The following is a 19976-nucleotide window of genomic DNA, read 5'->3' on the forward strand; positions in this document are numbered from 1 at the left end:
TGCTGAGATGGATGTCCTACACCGATCAGTTGGACTTTAGACATTTGATTGTCTTTTACTGACTTCCACCTTCATTAGTTAGTTACTTCTGTTCTGTCTCCCCGTCAGTAAAATCCTTTAATGCTTTTCTTTGCTGTTTTGGTGATATGTTCTGCCCATTGGCATATTTCATTGGATCTCACTATGGTCTTTTTTCTTTTTAATCAAGTGTATTCATATATTCATTTTTTAGCTGTTAAAGTGGATCCCCTCTCAAAGTCAAGACTGGTTGGGTAGCAGGAATTTTCTGTAGTGGCTGGTAGGAAGTATTACTAGTATTTAAGTCTACCCTATATTCTTAGGCATATAAACTATCAAATATTATATTTAAGAATTATTTTGCTTATAAGAGCCTATCCTTATCTGAAGTTGTTAAATGTTCAGTGATACTATTTTGTCTTACCAGCATGAATCGTAGTCATTGCATGCTATATATTTTGAATCAATTCTTTCATGCTGGTTAAATGTACGCAGCTCTGAACTGTGTTATTTTGGTTACTAATGCAACCGTAGGTGCTGGAACTAGGAGTGCTGGGGGTGCTGCAGCACACCCTGGCTTGCAGTGGTTTCCATCATATCCAGGGTTTACAGTTAGGTTCAGTGGCTCTCAGCACCCCCACTATACAAATTGTTTCAGCACCCCTGAATGCAACTGTGTTTCTATTTCTCATGTTTTCATTGAGTTAGTCAGGTCCTGAATTTACGGCATGTAATATAGTTAATGCATAGTACATATAGGCAATAAAAGGTCTTTGTCATATAGTATAAGGTCACCATCATTAATTTTCAAATTGTAAAAAGAGACTTGCTGTTTTGTGATGGTCATTATTGCAATATAATGTGCTGTGGATCCTGCCTGCACATAGAATGAACTGTGATCTTAATTAGAACTTTGACAAGCCCACTCCGATAAAATGATGAGATTATTCGTAATTGATGTCACAATCAATTACCATTTAGATCATCATGAGCCTACTAACAGGTCTAGCCTTGGTGCTGGCCCCAGGATGTTGATGAGTGTGTGGCTGCCCTGTTCATGCTGTTACTGCGACAGGAGGGCAGATTTTCAGTCAACATCCTAATGACCTCTTTTGAAGTCTATTAAATTAATGACCCTGTCATACTGGTCTAACCTCTTACATCTTCATTTTGGATTTTTTGTTGCAAACTAGTGTTTCTGGAGCATGTGATAGAACAGATACTTGGGAAAAAAATTTTTTTTTCTAATCTAGCACTGTTTTAGAGACCTTAGAAGTATTAATTCATGGCATGACAAATAAAACACCAAAGGGTTCACTTTACAGGTTATGTCTGGGGGGATTGAATTTCCTTTAAAGAAACATTCTTATTCTACATTGTCTAACTTGTATTTTGATCTTCCCTAACTACAGGTGCCTAAAGGGCATGTTTGGTTAGAAGGAGATAATCTCAGGAATTCTACAGATTCCAGGTGTTATGGACCTGTTCCTTATGGACTGATAAGAGGACGCATTTGCTTCAAGGTATACCTATAGGATCTAAAACCAGTTACTTCAAACATTTTTTAAAAAGATATAAAAGCAAAAGTCTACTCCCATCCTTAGCAACATCACTGAACTAAATGGGGATGAATATCAGAACAACTTGGACCTTTTAGATTGTTTCAAGAAAAGTCTCTCCATATTTTTGGGATGGAGACAAATAGTTTCACTTGAAAATGTACACCTCAAATGATCATCATCATTAAGGCTGTGTCAACAGTTTGGCAAATGAATCTGTACCCATTCCATATATGTGGAATACAATCCATCCCCACCTTGCATTTTTTGTAATCATAGTTCCAAAATGATGGAATAGTATCATTTTGTGTTTAGCTATTTTATATAATTTTAAACAAAATATCATTTGAGACATAGTTCCATATTGCAAAGAACAGTGACTGGGGGGAGGTTGTCTTTTCTAGGCCTAGTTACTTTAGGACCCTAACTCTAGACCCACTGACTTGCCTACACCATCCTTAATAATTGTTAAACTGAAATCTCTGAACCAACTTTAACTCATGACAGGTCCACCATAATTCTCTGCCCTTCACTGCTAGATATGAATCAAGTATCTTGTTAAATGTTTTGTTACACAATAAACCATGTAAGCTTACTTTTACTGTTTATATAACCTATATTTCTATAACCCTATGTCCTATTATATTTTCATATTATTTCTGTCTGCATTATGAATCAGTGTGTACAACTGTATTTAATCACTTATAAAAATAAGGAACTAGGATTAATTTCTCTTCCTAAACAATTACTATAGGAAGCAAGCTGGTACAATTCAGTGGGTTCATGCAGTAGGCTTTAGAAAACTAGGTTTAAATCCTGCTGTGGACAAAGTGAAAGGTTGCTGGTCACTATTTGCCACAAACCACAAAACCACCATATACTATAATTCAGCACAACTGGCATATATGCTCAGAAAAGACTCAACTCTTGTTAAAAAATATTGTGTGTATTAATGCAGCTTAGAATTGTAGGAGTGCATTTTCACTTTTCAGAAAACCTTGCAACTACTGACCATAATCAGTAATTGCTTACTAAACCTGAAATAACATTTTCCCCTCAGCTTTGTTTGACCTCTGTTCTTTATGGGTTATTAAAACATTTGCCATCAGTGTCTCCCTGGCACATTACAAGTTCTAGCTGTTCCATCCCTGAATGTTTGTCTTAACATGCATTTCTAGAGCATAGAACAATGATTATTCTAAACAGTGTAGTGATTTTGTGATATTGACAAATAACCACAAGGATAAGTTGTGTAGAGGTTGTGGCCTAAAGTTTGACCTAAACCTGCAAAATTACAAAGCTAGTTAGTGCATCGCCCACGTAAAATTTATATGTAGCTAGTGAGCCCATTAAATTATTTTAGTGAGAATCTAGTGTTAGTCATCTTACTGAAAAATCTCCAGTCACTGTGACAGGAGTAGAGAACTGCCACTTAATATTATATTTTTTAGTCTGAGGTGGCCTTTTGCCAACTGATGATTATTAATGTTCTGCTGATGAGAATAAAGCATATGGTGTGTAACAAACAAGAGTGAGTTTATACTTCAAAACACTGTATGTTTTAGGAAACTATTGAGATGTGTAACACTGCTATAGCTATAAATCAGAGTACAGTAATCTGCGTAACACCATATTGTAGTTATTGAGAGAACATTTCTTCTTTACTTTTAAAAAAGAACTAACAAAACTCAGTTGCTATAATTTATTTTTTAAAAAATTATGCATATCCTGAGCAATCATGATTGGTGTCAGACAGTCTGTCCTGTGGGGTATTCCACATCTCCCTGCTGGCTGAAGGCAGAACAAAGATTAACAGCCACCCTAGGTCCTGGAGTGCCTCTCCGTGGAGAACCCCAGACATCTTTGCCTCTACTCCTGGGCAGAAGGCAGACCAAGGATCTCCTCTTTGTAGCAGAGTCCTTCAGGACAGGACTACCAAAATCATCTGAACTCATGGAAAACTGATTTAAATCTTTTTTTTTTTAAAACCTCTCTATTGGCAGAGGGGTTTTGAGCCAGATTGCCGGCTGGAGCAAACCTGTTTTATCCTACTCTCACTCCATGAAACACTCCAGGAGCCACCAATCCCAGAAAAAAAACAGAAAAGCATTTCAGAACTATTTTCCAACTAAAGCAAAGAAAGAATTGTGTGTTCCATTATCCCCATTATTTGAAGTAGTAGTCAAAGTTTAATGGGCTCCCAAGCAAAGCTAAGCATCCTCCACAGAAAAATGATAGAGATTCTATTCTATTCTTTACCCATGGACAAGAAAGACTTGGTCATTTTACCAAATGTGGATGCAGCAGCCACTGCATTACTAAAAGACACTAATTGCCTCAGAGGGAGAGCCCCAGGTGAGTCTAGCATGGATAGACTGTATGACCCAGTAAGGCCAGGATCAGATAAAAAAAACTGAAGGCAAGTTTGAACTGAAAGCAAATACGAATAAGATCTGATTAGCAGCTTCTCTTGTAGCAAATGCTTCTCTGAATTCCCTTAGATTCACAGCTGGCTCCGAGGCATCTAATCTGGTAGTCCAAAGACTCCTCTGGCTCCATCTCTGGAAACCAAATACACAGGTAAAACACCTTATGATCTCAGCCAAGTATTTAGGGGGCAAGATGTTTGGTGAGGACATGGGGCGGGGGGGGGAACAGTAGCAGAAGCAGGTGAGAAGAAAGTCTTTTCCATGTCATTGACCTGAGATCTATAGAACTTTTCTTTGGCACATGTTTTCGGTTTATGCTTACCAGCCCACAAGAAATCCATAGAGACTTCATATTTGGAAGTCAATAGATCAAGAAACTTCAAACAGTGGTCTTCTGGAAGACCTGCATAAAACTATAAATCATCTACCTGACTCTGTGCCCAGCATCCAACACTACCTCTTATCTTGGGATGGAGTAGGGGGGAGAGGAGGAGATTTCAGAAGTTTGTCCACTTACAGGAGACACCTACATCAGGCAGGTGGATACTAGGGACAGTTCTACAGGGTTATGCTATTGAACTTACCAAATTCCTCAAAGACAAGTTCATAGTCTGTCCCAGAAAAGAGAACAGATAAGTACCAAACAAAGCAAACAAACATCTCAGCATTTGAGCTATAGAATCAGGATCAACAAGACAGATTCTGTGGTGTGTACTTTATTCTTTTCTGTCCCAAAGAAGAATAGGAACACAAGAGCCATCTTAGATCTTAAGTCTCTTAACAAATCCACCAGCTCTCTCAAGTTTTGGATAAAAATCCTGAAGTCTGTCATTGCAGCTCTGTCACCCAAGATTTCATGACGTCAGCAGACTTTGAAGAGGCTTATCTTCATGTGCCAATCAGGGAGATTCACTGAAAATGTCTGTGCTCTGTTACAATGGGAAGCATTTTCAGGACAGGACACTCTGTGGACTAGTGACTACCCCAGAGGTTATCCAACAAGATTCGGGTGGGCTTAGCAGCCATTGTCAGAAAGAGGATACACATGTATCCCTATCAGATTGTCCTTCAGGATCCAGGGGAGACTTACAGGATCATGGTTTTTCTGTAAACACAGAGAAGAGGCTTTTCTTTTCTTTTTTTTTTTTTTAATAGGTATATCTCCATATCTCATAGAACTGGAAGGGACCTTGAAAGATCATCAAGTCCAGTCCCCTGCCTTCACTAGCAGGACCAATTTTTTGCCCCAGATCCCTACATGGTCCCCTCAAGGATTGAACTCACAACCCTGGGTTTAGCAGGCCAATGCTCAAACCACTGAGCTTCCAGCCATCTCAAGGACTTCTGCATTTAGGCATGATCCTGGATACCATGGAGATGTCTAGGATTACTCTTACCATATCAAAAAGAAATTGTAACCAATCAGGATCTGAGAATCACTGATCTCAGGTCAGTCACGTACTCCCTCAAGTGATGGACTGATTCTTTGCTATTCCAACAGGAGACTGAATGGCATGAAAGGAATATAAGCAGAGTACTTTCAATGAAGAGCATGAAAACTTATTGGAGGTCCACAGCATTTATATTACTCTTCAGCTAAAAGGCAGGCCTCTAAATCCTCTACTGAAAGATGGAGCAAAGCATATATTACTGAAGCTTATAGAGCACCTGGAGCAAATCCACCGGATAACCTCACAGCTTATTCCAAGGAGTTCAGCAATTTGTTGGGCAAAAAGGTCTGGTGCTTAATGTGAAATCTGTAAGGCAACTATGTGGACATCCGTGCACTTGTTCATGAAGCATTACAGCGTTGATTTCTCTTCTTCCTTAAATGCAGCATTCAGGAGAAGGGTACTGCAACATGTGCTGCCCCAGCACTAACCCAAGACAAGTTCCTGTGTAAACAATTTGAATCACCCCCTCTCCCCCAAAGTTGAGTATGCTTTCCACATCCCACAATACGGACTGTCAGACACCGGGTCGGGGTAGGATGTGGTGAGAAAGGAAAACTCTTTTTACCTGTGAATTTTCTAATACTCTTCGTGTCTGACATTCTGGCCCAACCAGCGTGGATGCATTTGTCTGAGAACTGAAGTTGTTTTTCTCCACTGTCCCAGATTATAAGCTTCCTAAGGCTGTGTTATGAGGGTCATATGTCCAAGTTAGGTGACTTATACTACTATATTCAGTAAATATTTTTCAGCTTTGGAAGCAATCATTCTGGGTTCCCCACAGAAGAGTGGTCCTGGACCCAGGCTAGCTGTCAATCTTTGTTCTGCCTCCAGCCAGCAGGAAGAATTATTATTACTATATTACCCTATAATACAGACTGTCAGATATGGAGGGTATTAAAAAGATTGATAAGTAAGAAGGAAATCTTCCTATTGTGGTATCCTCATCTCAACTAAAGAATTAAAAGGTGACAAATGTAAAGTATATATAATAAGATGGAGTATGGAAATACAGTATAATTCCACTTATCCACATTCTCTTTTCGAATAATCTTAGTTATCTGAAGCCACACATCTCTCCCATGTAGCCCTGTTTGTTAATCACCCACTAGTAACGTCTCATTAGGCTCATCACTAATCGATGGCTTTGTATTTGTAGAGTGGTTCTGAGCCGCTACCTGCAACTACTGAGACCGAATCCCATTTCAGCAGCAACAGCAACTGACAATGTCTGTGTCAGACTGTGATTAGTCAGTTTTAAAAAAAAAAAAAATTCAGAATTCTATCCACAGTAATTTAATACATTTTTCGTGTTTTAATAAACTCAAAGTTGGGTTACTTTACTCTTTTATAAAGTACAAAGTATTAAGCAAACATCAGCATTACTCCTTTTATTCCCCACATTTCTAAATCAGTGAAACTGAAGCACAAAATAGCACTCTGTTTATCCGGTCAGTTATCAGAAACTTTCTGATGTCCCTCAGGCCATTTGGATAAATGGGTGTGTACAGGATTGAAATTAGAGTTTTAAATCAACTAACTTTTACCGTATTTCATTTTACAGATATGGCCTCTGAATGATTTTGGATTTCTGCGTGCTAGCCCCAACGGTCACAGATTTTTGGATGATTAAGAGAACTAATAAGTGAATTCTGCCAGTTTACTGAACTGTCTTACAATGCTTTAATAGCTTTTTTTACTGATTGAATGAAACAGTGTATTTGTATTTACAATAAATTAAACATTGTGACTTTTTGAGCTAAAGTTTCACTTTATTAGCATCTAGAATAAAACATATGCTGAAGTCAGTTATGGAAATTAAATGCTGTTGTAATTACAGAATAAGTTATTCAGCTTTCTTTAACCATTCATGGTGAGTTCACACAGAAAGTATCTTATAATCTAAGGGCTAGACCCTTACAGGGGATTTTGGCTCAGCTTCACAATGCCTAATTTTAGGCACCCAGTCTCCCTCTGCAATGCATGGGGAGAGCTAAGCACCTAAGAATGGTATTAACAGAAGGCAGCAAGCTGAGTAAGGGGGCTACCCAAGCTAAGCAGAACAAAATACTAAGGAGAGTGGTGGGGCAGAAGCAGCAGCAGATTCACATGGTTCTGATGTAGCTGTGGTGGCACGTAGGATGGACTTCCATCTTGAATGGTCCCTTGCAAGTTTTCTTCCTTCAGCAAGAGTCAGGATGGGAAGATTTAGGCTTCTTAAATCCCTCAAAATAGTATCTTCCAACTTCATTCATGGCTGGCTTCATGCTCTGCTTTCTTCAACCTCAGCTCTATTAACCTTCTGTAAAAGTGTACCTCCTTTTTCACACTGGACACGACCCCACCATTTCGGTCAACTTGTTCTCAACTGTTGCAACTTGCCAGGATCATCTAGTCTGTGGCAAAAGTCAAACTAATGGATTTTAAGAATATGCTATAACTTTTGACACTAAAAAGTATCTAGTATTCTCTTCTCAGTTGTTTTTAATGGCCATGTTTCTCCTCCATACAGATAACAGAGTTATCACTACTGCATTGAATTCTTAACTGTAACACACATATCCTGCTGCCCAAATAGAGGGCTCTGAAGATGGTGAAATGCCATTAATGCAAAACCAATCTAACATATGACTTCTCTGGATACAGCACCTCCTGCTGTCAACTGACTACCCAAATGGATAAAACTATTCACCTATTCAGTGTCATTAACATCTACTTGCAGCACTGGCAGGTCATTTGTTTCCATTTTACAGGAGGCATGCATGGCTTTGGCTTTATAACCATTAATCTGAAGTCCCATAGATTCTGCAATTTTTTGCAGTTCTTCCAACATTAGCTGTAGTTGGTCAATACCAGGTAAGGCAATATCATCCATACACTTGAGATCCTCAAAAAATGAATCTAAGTTTCACACCTCCTATATTGTCCTCAATCAGATAGTCTATTAGAACATTAAATAATAATGCAGGTGAGAGAACACATCCCTGTTATACGCCAATTCTATTGAAAATCAGTCTCTAATACAGCCATTGACCCTCACGCAGCTAAATGTACCATGGTACAGTTTCTCTATTAGATACTTTATGTCCTCATCAGAGGGAAGCCGTGTTAGTCTGGATCTGTAAAAGTCTGACGAAGTGAGTATTCACCCACAAAAGTTTATGCTCCAATACGTCTGTTAGTCTATAAGGTGCCACAGGACTCTTTGTCGCTTTTTATGTCCTCAGGCACCCCATGCTGGTGTGGCAGTAGCCATAGTGCTGACAGGTTAACTTTCTTTTGCCACTCCAGTCATTTTTCAGTAACATTCCACAGAACATATACAGCATGAGTTGCCCTGCCCCTCAAGGGCAGCTGGGCACCCATCTTCACTAGGGATTCACAGCCATACGTGTCTAACTCTAGGGAGAGTTTAAGCAAGGTCAGCCCTTTCTCATAAAAAAAATTAGGTAGTGACGATGGCCATTATTAATTGGGCCAGAGAGAGTGACTCTATAGCTCAGTGGTTAGGATATTCATCTGTGGGACGCAGGTTCCAGTCCCTGTACCAATGACTATTTAAGTAGAACAACATCAACAGGAGAGACGCACTCACAATACCCTATAACCTGGTGATTGGGATATTCATCTAGGATGGGATAGACCTGGGTTCAAGTCCTTGCTCCAGATCAAGCACAGTGGGGACTTGAACCTAGGTCACTCACATCCCAGGTGAGTGTTCAACTACTGGGCTACTGCTATACCCACCCTGTTTTATGTGGGGTCCAATCCAGTAGGCATGCTCTTAGGCAGGCTCTGAGAACACCTACCAAATCAGACCCTGAGCAGCTCAGCAGTGTCAGGACTTAGGTGGCTTTGTACTTGTCCACTCACAGAAATCTAGGCATGTTGGGGATTTCACCACCAGCAACTTAGGCACCTAGAGATTTTAGCCACATGCAGGGTTAGGCAGCAGCTGAGCAGGGGCTTTGAGGATCTAAATTTTTGACTTTGTGCCTAAATCCTATTGTGGACTTACGCTCAAGCTTCCATTCATAAAATATTACCAATGTAGTTAAATTAAAAGTCCAAATGACACAGACAAAACTATGATTGCAAAGCTGTTTCTTGGACACAAGTCACCATGCAAATTCTTGAGGTGGCAGAACCACTCTGTATTAGCAACACTTCAAACAGCACATTTGCAGAAATGCAGTCCTTAATATATGGGAGACGTCATTAAACTATTACATGGCTCTGATCTTAACTACTGAAGTCTACTAACACGTGACATGTAGGAAAGAGGTAACAACTTTGTGCACATAAGCCCCTCAATTCAGCTGCATATGCATATTGTAAGATTGCTTAAAAAGCTTTGACCATTTTTTAAAAAGGCACAGGACCATTGTTTTGTACAGCAGCTGCTTCCTAGAAATTTTACCTTCCTTCCTTTTAACATATTAGGCTGATCTTCATTCTCTTCCAATTCCAGTAACAGTTTTGTTTTCAGAAAAATACTTCTCATGTTAAGTGTTTATAAGGTAACTTTTGTCATCTTTGATGGTAATGTGAGATTTAGCTACTCTGAAGGTAGTCCCCCAGCTATAACTGCTATAATCTTAGGGAGAAACGAGTGGCATCTAGACCAAACAAACGGAATGTAAATAAATTAATTAAAAATTATGAAAGCACTCATTTTTAGGGCAGGAAAAGGACAGTTTTCAAATCAGTGAAAACAAGCAGAACAAGCACCATTTTCACAGGACAGTTCAAATTCTATTAAGTACAGAAATGGGTCTAATTTGATTAACTGAAGCACTTACAGCTCTTTTGTTTAAGGTCTTCTGGTTAAAACTTGAAAATAGATTTAAGCCCTTCTTTTCAGCCCTGACAGTGTGCTAGCACTTGCAATGCACACCTTTCCCCTGAAACATTTACTAACCGATTCTGTCCACTGACTATTCAGCTGGATGAAACCAACACATGCAAGTGGGACAACTGTTATTTCATCGAAGGATCTCTATAATTAATGAACATGTGTCACAGCAAACCAAGGAAACCTCTTCAGCTTCATTTCTGGAGACAGTATACTTCCCACCACATCGGCATAAGCGTGTATAACATTCTTCATCTGTTGAAACAAACAATTTAAAAAAAAACTTAGTGCTTGAGAACAAACAAATTGTTTGAAGCCATCATTGCAAAGCTCCTTTTTAAGACTGAAATATGTAATTTTACTGTTGAACTGATGATGGAAGTTATAAGTTTGCAGAGTTTGTGAAGGACCTCTTATAACTATTAAGAAAGATAGAGCCTGAATACAACAGTTCCTGCAACAGTATTTAACTCTCAGATAGCTATATCTGTAACATAAAAGGCTAGTGTTTCATTGACTATGAGGCGCTCCCTGTGCCCAGCAGGAGAGGAATCTTTTCATTAATAAAAACAAACAATAATAATTTAATTTTTAAAAGTGTACCCCCACCAATGAAGTAGTGCTAGGAATCTGCAGAGAACCAGTGGTGAACTCTGAGCAAGGAGGACTGGATTCTGAGAGAATGCCAAGAATCTTGGAGAAGTCTGGAAATCACTTATGTGAAAACAGATAGGTTGTAAATACAATTTTCTGTGATTAATAATTGGCCTCAGTAATGCAGGTTATGAAGATTCAAAAACAGTTCCGAAGTTAGGTTGGAGAAGAGAGGGGAAGCATAAAGGAGAGGGCAAGTTACACAGTTTCCACGATTTTTAAAAATAAAATGTCAAATGATAAAACCCCCCAAATTATAATGAAGTAGAGAGGTGAAACACTGACAAAATGGAAATCTTGTGTGTGAGAACAGCAAAGGATTCAAACCCACTTGCTTCTCTGAGGAAGGGTTTTCTCTACCACTGAAAACAGGAAAAGGAGAGCAAAACTATTGACTACTATGGAAAGCCAAGTGGCAATTTCAAATCTATACCTAGCAGCACTGAGGAAGGGCATTTGCATAACTTATAAAGATATGAGAGGATGAGACTGATGAGAAAAAGGAAAATATTGGGCAATGAAGAATAGAGCAGCAAAAATTAAATAAAGTCAAAATACAAGCAAAGAAAACAAACAAACAAACAAAAAAGAAGGGGGAGGAAGTAAATTTCAAAGGGAAAGACAAGCCACATACAGAAGTTTAGGTAAATCAGAACAATAACATGTCAAATGAGATATAGAAAACTTAGCAAACATTTCCAGTCATCACAGTCAAGGCACATTAAAAAGCTCAAAGAGGCTCAAAGATTGAGGGCAAGTCTACACTACAGTGTTACATTGGTGCAGGTGCACCAATGCAGCTGCGCCGCTGTAGCACATCTGGTGAAGACGCGCTATGCTGATGGGAGAGTGCTCTCCTGTCAGCATAATTACTCCACCTTGGCAAAAACTATAAGCTATGTCGGCAGGAGAGCGTCTCCTGCTGACGTAGCCCCGGTATGGACTTACCTTGAAACTTGCATTGCGGGGCGGTATGGGGGGAGGCTTTTTCAACCCCTGAGCTATGTAAGTTAGATAGACTTAAGCGGTAGTGTAGAACTGCCCTGAGGAAGCAGCCAGGATGACTCTAGCCAAGTCTGTTAGCTATCCCATCCCTCCTCTCCCCATATAAAAAAGGTGAAACATTCATACCCTTATTCCAGGACATGTCTTCAAGATAAATTTGAGCATCCACTGGCCATGTTTGCATTAGATCATCTTCTAAAAGAAAGTAGTGATACATGTTCAGTTCTGATAAACTGAAAAGACAGAACTATTTGGTTTCTTACCTATACATTGGTAGTCCGGTGTATACGCAGTTCACCAGTCAAATCATTGGATGGCCCACTGGATGGCCGATACTATGGTCAAAGAGGCATTTCTCTAAAATGGTTTTGGTGCCAATGTCTCTGTTAAAAGGCTAGGAGTGACTCACGATACCCCAAAGATGCTTCCAAAAGCTTAAGAAACCACTGAAGGGCAGGATACTGATTTAAATAGGTCATCCACTCACCCGAAAGGATGCGAGGGAGGTTTAAATGGGCAAGCTTTCATTTTTAAGTTTAGCTACCATTGTGACAAGCATGATATAAATGCCCAGAATAACAGATGTAGCTACTTTTCTAGAGCCGAAATGCTAGGCCCCTGCTTACTCTTGGACTTCTGAAAGGAGGACCCAGAATTAACCTTTTTGTCTACAGAGAGTCAAAGCTTGCTGAGATCCAGACATTCTTTTAGGATATATAGGATCTCTCCAAACAGCTTTAGAATGATAGTCCTGGCCTGTACCAAGTGAGATTTAGATGTTCTGATGCTCAAAGATCCACAGTTAGCAATGATGAAGAACAGCATGAAATGGAATGTAAAGCATGTAATGCAATTTGACACATCATATTGGAGGAACAAAGACCCTTAACTAGTTTTTATACTTTCCCAGCCTACTTAGATTTGATACATGCAGTTTGCTCAAGGCCTTTAGAGGTTACAACATAGGACGTGGCCTGTCACAGAGCTGCAGCTAAAACAACATAATCCCTCTTAAATGGTGGATTTCAGATTCCTATTCAATGAATAAGCCTGGGGCTCTTTTGAGTTTCAGGGTCTTTACATAACTTGGGCAACCAGTTTGGGCAATGCATCTACTCGCCTTCCTATGGTCAGATAGGTAGGTTTCTCTTCAGGGCACTGTATGACTTCGTGCATTTATATTATGTTCCTCAATGGAAGCAGAGTATTTCACCATCTTCTGAAATGGAGGAGGACTTGGCCTATCCTTTTGCTCAGGACTTTTTGCCCTTCTATTTGGATGAGAGAAACTGAGGATAGCAGCTTAAAAAAAGACAGTGAAAAGGGCTACTGAGGTAAGAATCCAGGGACTAAGGGAAAAGTGCCCATGGAGAAGATATCATTGAGGTACATCAGGATACCATGATGCAGGAAAACCTTTCCCGGGAGAGGGAGATAAAGCAGATCCAGGACCTGCGTGGAGCATAAGTTCCCATGGTGGCTGTGCACTAGACAGAGTGGACTGGGAGGGAACGGAGAGAGGAAAACGTATGACTAGCAGGACCTGCTTGGCAGGAATATAAAGACTAAGCCACTGGCAGTAGACATGACAAGGAGCAGGAAGACTACTATAGACATAGTTAGCCACTACTCAGGATTACGCCATTATTACTGAACGAGCATTGTTTCCTCCACTCGGTGCGTGCTTCAGTTAGCAGGCCTGCTACCTCTGGAAGGAAGAGGAGGGCAAAGTGTTCCTAAAGTGACATGTGAGAGGCAGGGCAGGTCTACTGGCAGGCTGCAGCACTTGCTAAGAGATAGAGAACCGTGTAAAGTCACTGTTATAAGGTGGTGTGCAGCCGATACTGTGGAATTATCTGTCCTATATACTAGCCACCATATATACTTGGTGTGAAGGCCATACAAACACTTGTAATATTTTATAAACATTTATAAATCTTGTCTGATTGTTAGCGTTTTCTTCTATAAGATTACAAACGGTTACTTCCAGCAGGAGCTGAGAGCACTATGCAGGAAAGCACATCACAGCATCCAATAGCCCAGGGATTGGCAACCTTTGGCACGCGGCCCGCCAGGGTAAGCACCCTGGAGGGCCAGGCCGGTTTGTTTACCTGCCGCGTCTGCAAGTTCGGCCGATCGCGTCTCCCACTGGCCGCAGTCTTCCGCTCCAGGCCAATGGGGGCTGCGGGAAGCAGCGGCCAGCACATCCCTCGGCCCGCGCCGCTTCCCGCAGCCCCCATTGGCCTGGAGAGGTGAACTGCAGCCAGTAGGAGCCGTGATCAGCCGAACCTGCAGACGCAGCAGGTAAACAAACTGGCCCAGCAACCTTTGGCACGCAGCCCGCTAATGGGAGCCGCCATCGGCCAAACTTGCAGATGTGGCAGGTAAACAAATCCTGGCGGGCCGCGGGCCAAAGGTTGCCGATCCCTGCGATAGCCCCATTTACAGATACTTAAGTGACAATGCAGGTGTCATTCATTTTGATGTTTTACTTTAATCCCAGCTAAATACAACTGTATCCATAGTAAGAGAGAAACCAGTTAGGAAACTGAAAAAGAACTATGAGGTGGTTAAAAACTCAGCCCCTGAACAAAACAGGAAAAAGGCAGAGGCTACTATAAAGTAGACTGAACCCCAGTCCTCTGAGGTGGAGGTGTCTGGGATAAAGTAGGCCTACCTGGACCTTAGGTAAGATTGATATGCGTGTAGACTGTTGTGTTATTAGTAATTTAAACACTTTTTTCCCCTTGTATGAAACTACATGAGGCGACTACATAAAGTAATTTGCACCTTTCCCTGTAGATTAGGTATAATAGGCTAAATCTAGTCTAGTGTCCATTTTCTATATGATGGTATTAAGGCTTATGATGTGAGAGCAATCACTTAAAAATTTTAGAGCATATAGAACTATTACATAAGTCGACTTCAAACATTAACTGTATAAAGCAAGCCATTCATAATTAGTATTCTTAATTTGACAGCACAGTGGTATGTAGAGTGGATAAAAATCAATTTAAAAAACTTTAAAATTAAATTTGAAATCATGACAACATATATTAAGGCCTTAACTTACTATAATGTATGAAAATCATTTAAATTAAAAAATATTCAAGCAGTACATTTGTTGCCAAAGTTTTAAAGAAAGTAAAACCAATGAAATGAAGTCACAGGCTAAGCACCTGGACTTAGAGTTTGTTGAAGTGCTACACCAACTTTTGACAGCAGTAGACTCTTCTGCAGTTACAGAAAAAACAGTTTCTTCATTTCAGTTCATTCGACTAGTTCACTTCAATGACTAGTTCATTCCAAGTTGAGAAACTGATTGGGAGTTGAAAAAGAAAGAAAGCTTGTTTTCCTCTGCCAATATATGAATAAAAATGAAGTGCAAGAGGATGAGATCTTTTATTTCTAAATCCTTGAAGGACATGGTGTACAGAAAAAGTATCAGTGCAATATACTTATTACAGATAATACTTAATTTAATAAAATCAATTTTAAATGCAGAACATGTTTTGAGAAAACTACCTTTTTTTCCTTTATGTATCCAGCACATTTAAGGTTATTTTATTTAACTAATAATTTATAAAATGCTGTTTTTGTGCATTTTAATTGAATTCCAATTTCCATCCAAGTGTAGCTTGACACAAATATGGATAAATATTAATTACTTAGTAAATAAAAAAGTGTCATTCATTTTCTAATTTAATATACAATAATAAAAAATAAGAATCTGAATAAATGTATGTTAATCCAAAGAATTGCTTAAATACATGTGTATATCCTCCTGGTTAGCAAAAAGAATGATCAAATTTAGTGTAAAGGGTATGTGTTAGTGATCATATGTAAGACTAGTAAGAATGAGCCTTTCTTTAGGAAAATAATTTTAAAAATACAAATGTAAAACAAGATTAAATGGATGATTTAAATTATGGTTTCATGATTGAAATCATATTTAAATTGGTGACTTAAATCAATCCCGCCCCCGGTGGTATATTATATTGTAACAAGGGAACATATGAACCAATTATATATGCATGACCCTATCAACCAGCACTCAGAAATTTCTCTATGGTTAACATTTGATCATCCAAAAGAATATCTTTGAACAAAAGTGTTTTTGTTTTTTTTTAATTGTAGGTCTACCATCTTGGTGTCACTCTTATACACATAAGACAGCAGTTAGCAAATATTAATTTATCAGTAGTGAAATGAAACACTTATTTTAACTGCCTTAATTATCATTTTTCACTAATATATAAACACTGGACATTAAGAATTATTCTTTTTTAAAAATGCAAATAATTAACAGCCAGTTAGTATAAATCTGGCCTGTGTTCTAGGTTTTCTTTTGCAACTAAATTGTGATTCTAATTTTACTTGAAATATCATCTAAATTAGACTAAATGAAGGCAATTAAAACAAATCAGAGAACTCAGAGATAATGAAAGGATCAATAAAACCTCCTTGACCTAGCCTATCCCAAATACATACAGTATATTAAAGAGGTACAGATTAAAATAAAATTAACCCACACACTTCTAACACTTTGCTACTATTAAAAGAGAGACACAAAAGGAGTACGAGGGAAAAAGATAACAGAGATATCTGTCAACCAATCTTTCTTATTCAGAGAGACATAGATAGGTTCTAAGGCTAGCAGGGATCATTGTGATCATCTAGTCTGACCTCCTATATAACACAGGCAACAGAACTTCCTCAAAGTAATTGCATGAGTGTGCTAGGTATCCATCCAATCTTGATTTAAAAATGGTCAGTCAGAATTTGTCTAGCTTCAACTTCCAGCCATTGGATCGTGTTATACCTTTCTCTGCTAGATTGAAGCACCCATTATTAAATATTTGTTCCCCGTGTAGAGACTTATAGACTGTAATCAAATCATTCCTTAACCTTCTCTTTGTTAAACTAAACAGATTCAGTCTATCACTATAAGGCATATTTTCTAATCCTTTAATCATTCTCGTGGCTCTTCTCCGAACCCTCTCCAATTTATGAACATCCTTATTGAACTGTGCGCACCATTCAAGCAGCGGTCACACCATTGCCAAATACAGAAGTAAAAAAAACCCCTCTCTACTACTACTACTACTACTACTAGAGATTCTCATTTATGCATCCCAGGATCACACTAGGTCTTTTGGACACAGCATCACATTGAGAGGTCATGTTCAGTTACTGTTCAGTTCAGTCTTTGCTCTAAATTAGCCAAATAAGAGCTAGGGTAGTGCTTTTAGCTAGAACTAGTCACACACAGTGGCACTGAGCATTCTTTTGCTCATTTTCTTCCGCCTATTCAAAAACTGTAATGTGTCTAAAATAAAATGTTTAACATAAAATGAAAGTTCAGTATTGTCTTAATTCATGTGAAGTATATTTTAATGTTACTTGGGTTCTGCTCAATCCAACTTACAGACTTGTAGTCATAAAGCATTTATTATAATGGAAACCATTAATATTTCTGGCAGCAACAAAAAGAAAAAGTCTCCATCAGTCTCTTCTTTGCTGATTCCGGCTGTAGTGACTTGGGAGAAAAAACCACCTATCTACTTTCTTATTCTCTTTCATGGGACAAGAAGATGACTTCACTATAAGGCCTCTTTTCTTAGAGGTGGGGCAAGAGAAAGAGAAACTTGTGAAGAAAGGAGAGAAAGTTTCAGAGGGCAGGACAGGTCCAACTTCCCCTCTGCAGTGTAATGAGCAGGCAGAGAAAAAAAAGTTACCTTAGGCTGTGGAGATCCCACCATTTCCCAGCTTCCTTTGAAGGGGGAAGACATAAATTGGGCTGAAAAAACAGGCCACCCTTCACAGATTTCATGAAGGAGTGCTCTGTGTCAGGACAAGTTTCTCATACAAACGGGTATGCGAATGGAGGTAGTACTTCACAGGTAGCATGCACGAGGGAGGGAGAGGCCACATGCCACCATGAAGGGGATTTCAACACACAAGCATGGATAGGGGCAAACCAAGGGAGAAACAGTGACATGGGGGGAGCAGTGTTTCTCTCACAATCCCCACCATGCTTCCTACAACACCTTTGTTGACTTTGGAAATAGGTGGGAGATTGAGGAAATCAGGCCACTAGCAGTCCCTCTAACTCAAATACCCTATAGGATGGAGCCTGATGTTTAGAATTTAAACTGTGCTTTTTCTGTCCACTGCTGCAATTGTAATTTAAAAACTTCAATGGGCCAGATTCATCCTCAGTGTACTTCCACTGAAATCAACAGAGTTACAGCAGGAAATAATTTGACCCATTATTATTAAAAGTCATTCAGAATATGATGCTTGACCTGTAATTACCTTTAATAATGATTTGATAATCAGGTTACCTTCAAAAAAGTTAATTTTCAATTAACATGGTCTCTCTGTAAAGCCTTCAAGCATAACATACAACCCAATACACATGCCATCACTTTATTTTGTATGCTACAATTATTTGCTTGTCTGCTTCTAACAGCAAACATTTCTTTTTCAAAATTGAACAACTCTAATTTTATCTCTAAATTTCCCCGTTCAACATATTATCCAATCTAAAATGTTTTAACACAGCATAAATGGATTTTTGGACTTGGCCCGTTATTATAGAAAGTGAAGGCTGATCTGAGTTTTGCAAATTTGACTGCAAGATTACTAATCTTGCAATATCCACAGAGTCTGTGTTACTTAATAATAGCTGTGTGCCTGTCTTTATTATTTTAACTGTACTGTAGCTTGCATCTTACAACTCTCCACAGCTACTGGTTGTTTTGATGAGAGCTGGTTTTTATGGACTTAGGAGATATAAAGGTTATTCAAACTGGTATTCATACCAGAGGTTAGCTCTATGTTTTGTATGCTTAAATAGATACGTATATGTATTTGACTCCTCAAGTTGTTTAGATCTGCATATTTTGAGATGCATTCCTGAACGCAGATACAAAATAAGATGATCTGGTTTTCCACAGTTACTTGAAAACAATCATTAAATCTTTAGAAGTACAGGCCCAACGACCTTGTGTTCTATTGCATTTTTCTGACAACAAGAGGTGAAAGGATTCTGCAGATCCATTGTCTCGAATGTAGGATCTAAGAAAACACTGGCAGGCTCATCAGAGAGGTTTATGAGCCTGCAATTCAAGGAGATTAAAAGGAAAATCTACTGAGATTCTTTAAGGCCGCAGAATAACATCAAATAACTATTAGCAGCTTGGTTCAGTAAAGCTTTACTAGAGCTCTTGCTGGGTCATTCACAAAATTTAAAGGAGGAAAGGTTTTTAAGCTTTGCTTAGGGATACAATAAATATTTTGGGTTTTTAAACAAATGATAAATGAAAATCCAATCTTTTTAAACTACTAAGAACAGTTAAAATATGCAATACTCAGTGATCAGTATTCTGGGAAGTGTTTGAATTTTTTATATTACAGTTATGAAGAAAAAAGGTACAGCTTATACATTGCCAGACTGAATACAGTGTGAAATACCTAGCAGGCCTCAATAATCACAAAATTAAAAATAAGTCACATTGGTATTCAAAACTTTGGTACTGCTAGAGGCGAAGGTTTGTGTGTGTGTGTGTTTTTTTTTTTTTTTTTTTTTTTTTAAGTACACCATATATTTATTCTTTTTCAAGTACTACTATGGTTTTTTACTAACCAGCAATCTGTTTAATTTAATATAAACATTAGGAAGTGTTACAAAATACATATATATGATTTCAGTAAAAGTTTTGAGGAAAGGAGGGTGAGAGTTGAGAATTGTTCCTAAAAGTAATATCCCATGTTTTTGATAAAACACTGCTTCTTAAATATTTATTTTTAAACAAAACTACTATAGTTTAATACAGTGGTATGATGTAAGAGGTAACAACGCTGATCTCCTTCATTGCCTCTGATGTGTAGCAAGTAAATATTTTCACATTATATGCATATATTTGGTCAAGCTTTCAAGTTGCAACCTGGACACTAATTCATAAAGCACTAGAGGCTGGGATATAGGTCCCTTTGAAAA

General features: G+C 38.7%; 2 protein-coding genes across 22 annotated transcripts in view; one reads left to right on the top strand and one right to left on the bottom strand.

Annotated features, from left to right (window-relative positions):
• Positions 1-7215, top strand: part of IMMP1L (inner mitochondrial membrane peptidase subunit 1) — a 74515-nt gene extending 67300 nt beyond the window's left edge. For 14 of the 16 annotated variants that reach the window (XR_010600562.1, XM_024099977.3, XM_005286875.4 and 11 more), the window contains 2 exons: positions 1431-1541; positions 7022-7215. Coding sequence is in view for 13 of the 16 variants with exons in the window: in XM_024099977.3 (XP_023955745.1) it covers positions 1431-1541; positions 7022-7090 (180 nt within the window). In the remaining 3 variants the exon portion in view is untranslated. Of the gene's footprint in view, positions 1-1430; positions 1542-4078; positions 4158-7021 lie in introns of all 16 variants that reach the window. The other 2 variants (XR_010600563.1, XR_006174208.2) reach the window with 1 other exon arrangement.
• DNAJC24 (DnaJ heat shock protein family (Hsp40) member C24) overlaps positions 6738-19976 on the bottom strand; it is a 61108-nt gene continuing 47869 nt past the window's right edge. For 3 of the 6 annotated variants that reach the window (XM_005286879.5, XM_005286880.5, XM_005286881.5), the window contains exons 4-5: positions 12098-12166; positions 6738-10567 (exon numbers count right to left, since the gene is read on the bottom strand). In XM_005286879.5, the coding sequence (XP_005286936.1) occupies positions 10443-10567; positions 12098-12166 (194 nt within the window). In that variant the 3' untranslated portion in view covers positions 6738-10442. The remainder of the gene's footprint in view (positions 10568-12097; positions 12167-19976) is intronic. The other 3 variants (XM_065592520.1, XM_065592521.1, XM_065592522.1) reach the window with 1 other exon arrangement.

This window comes from Chrysemys picta, chromosome 4 (assembly GCF_011386835.1).
Source record: "Chrysemys picta bellii isolate R12L10 chromosome 4, ASM1138683v2, whole genome shotgun sequence".
Taxonomy (NCBI): domain Eukaryota; kingdom Metazoa; phylum Chordata; order Testudines; family Emydidae; genus Chrysemys; species Chrysemys picta.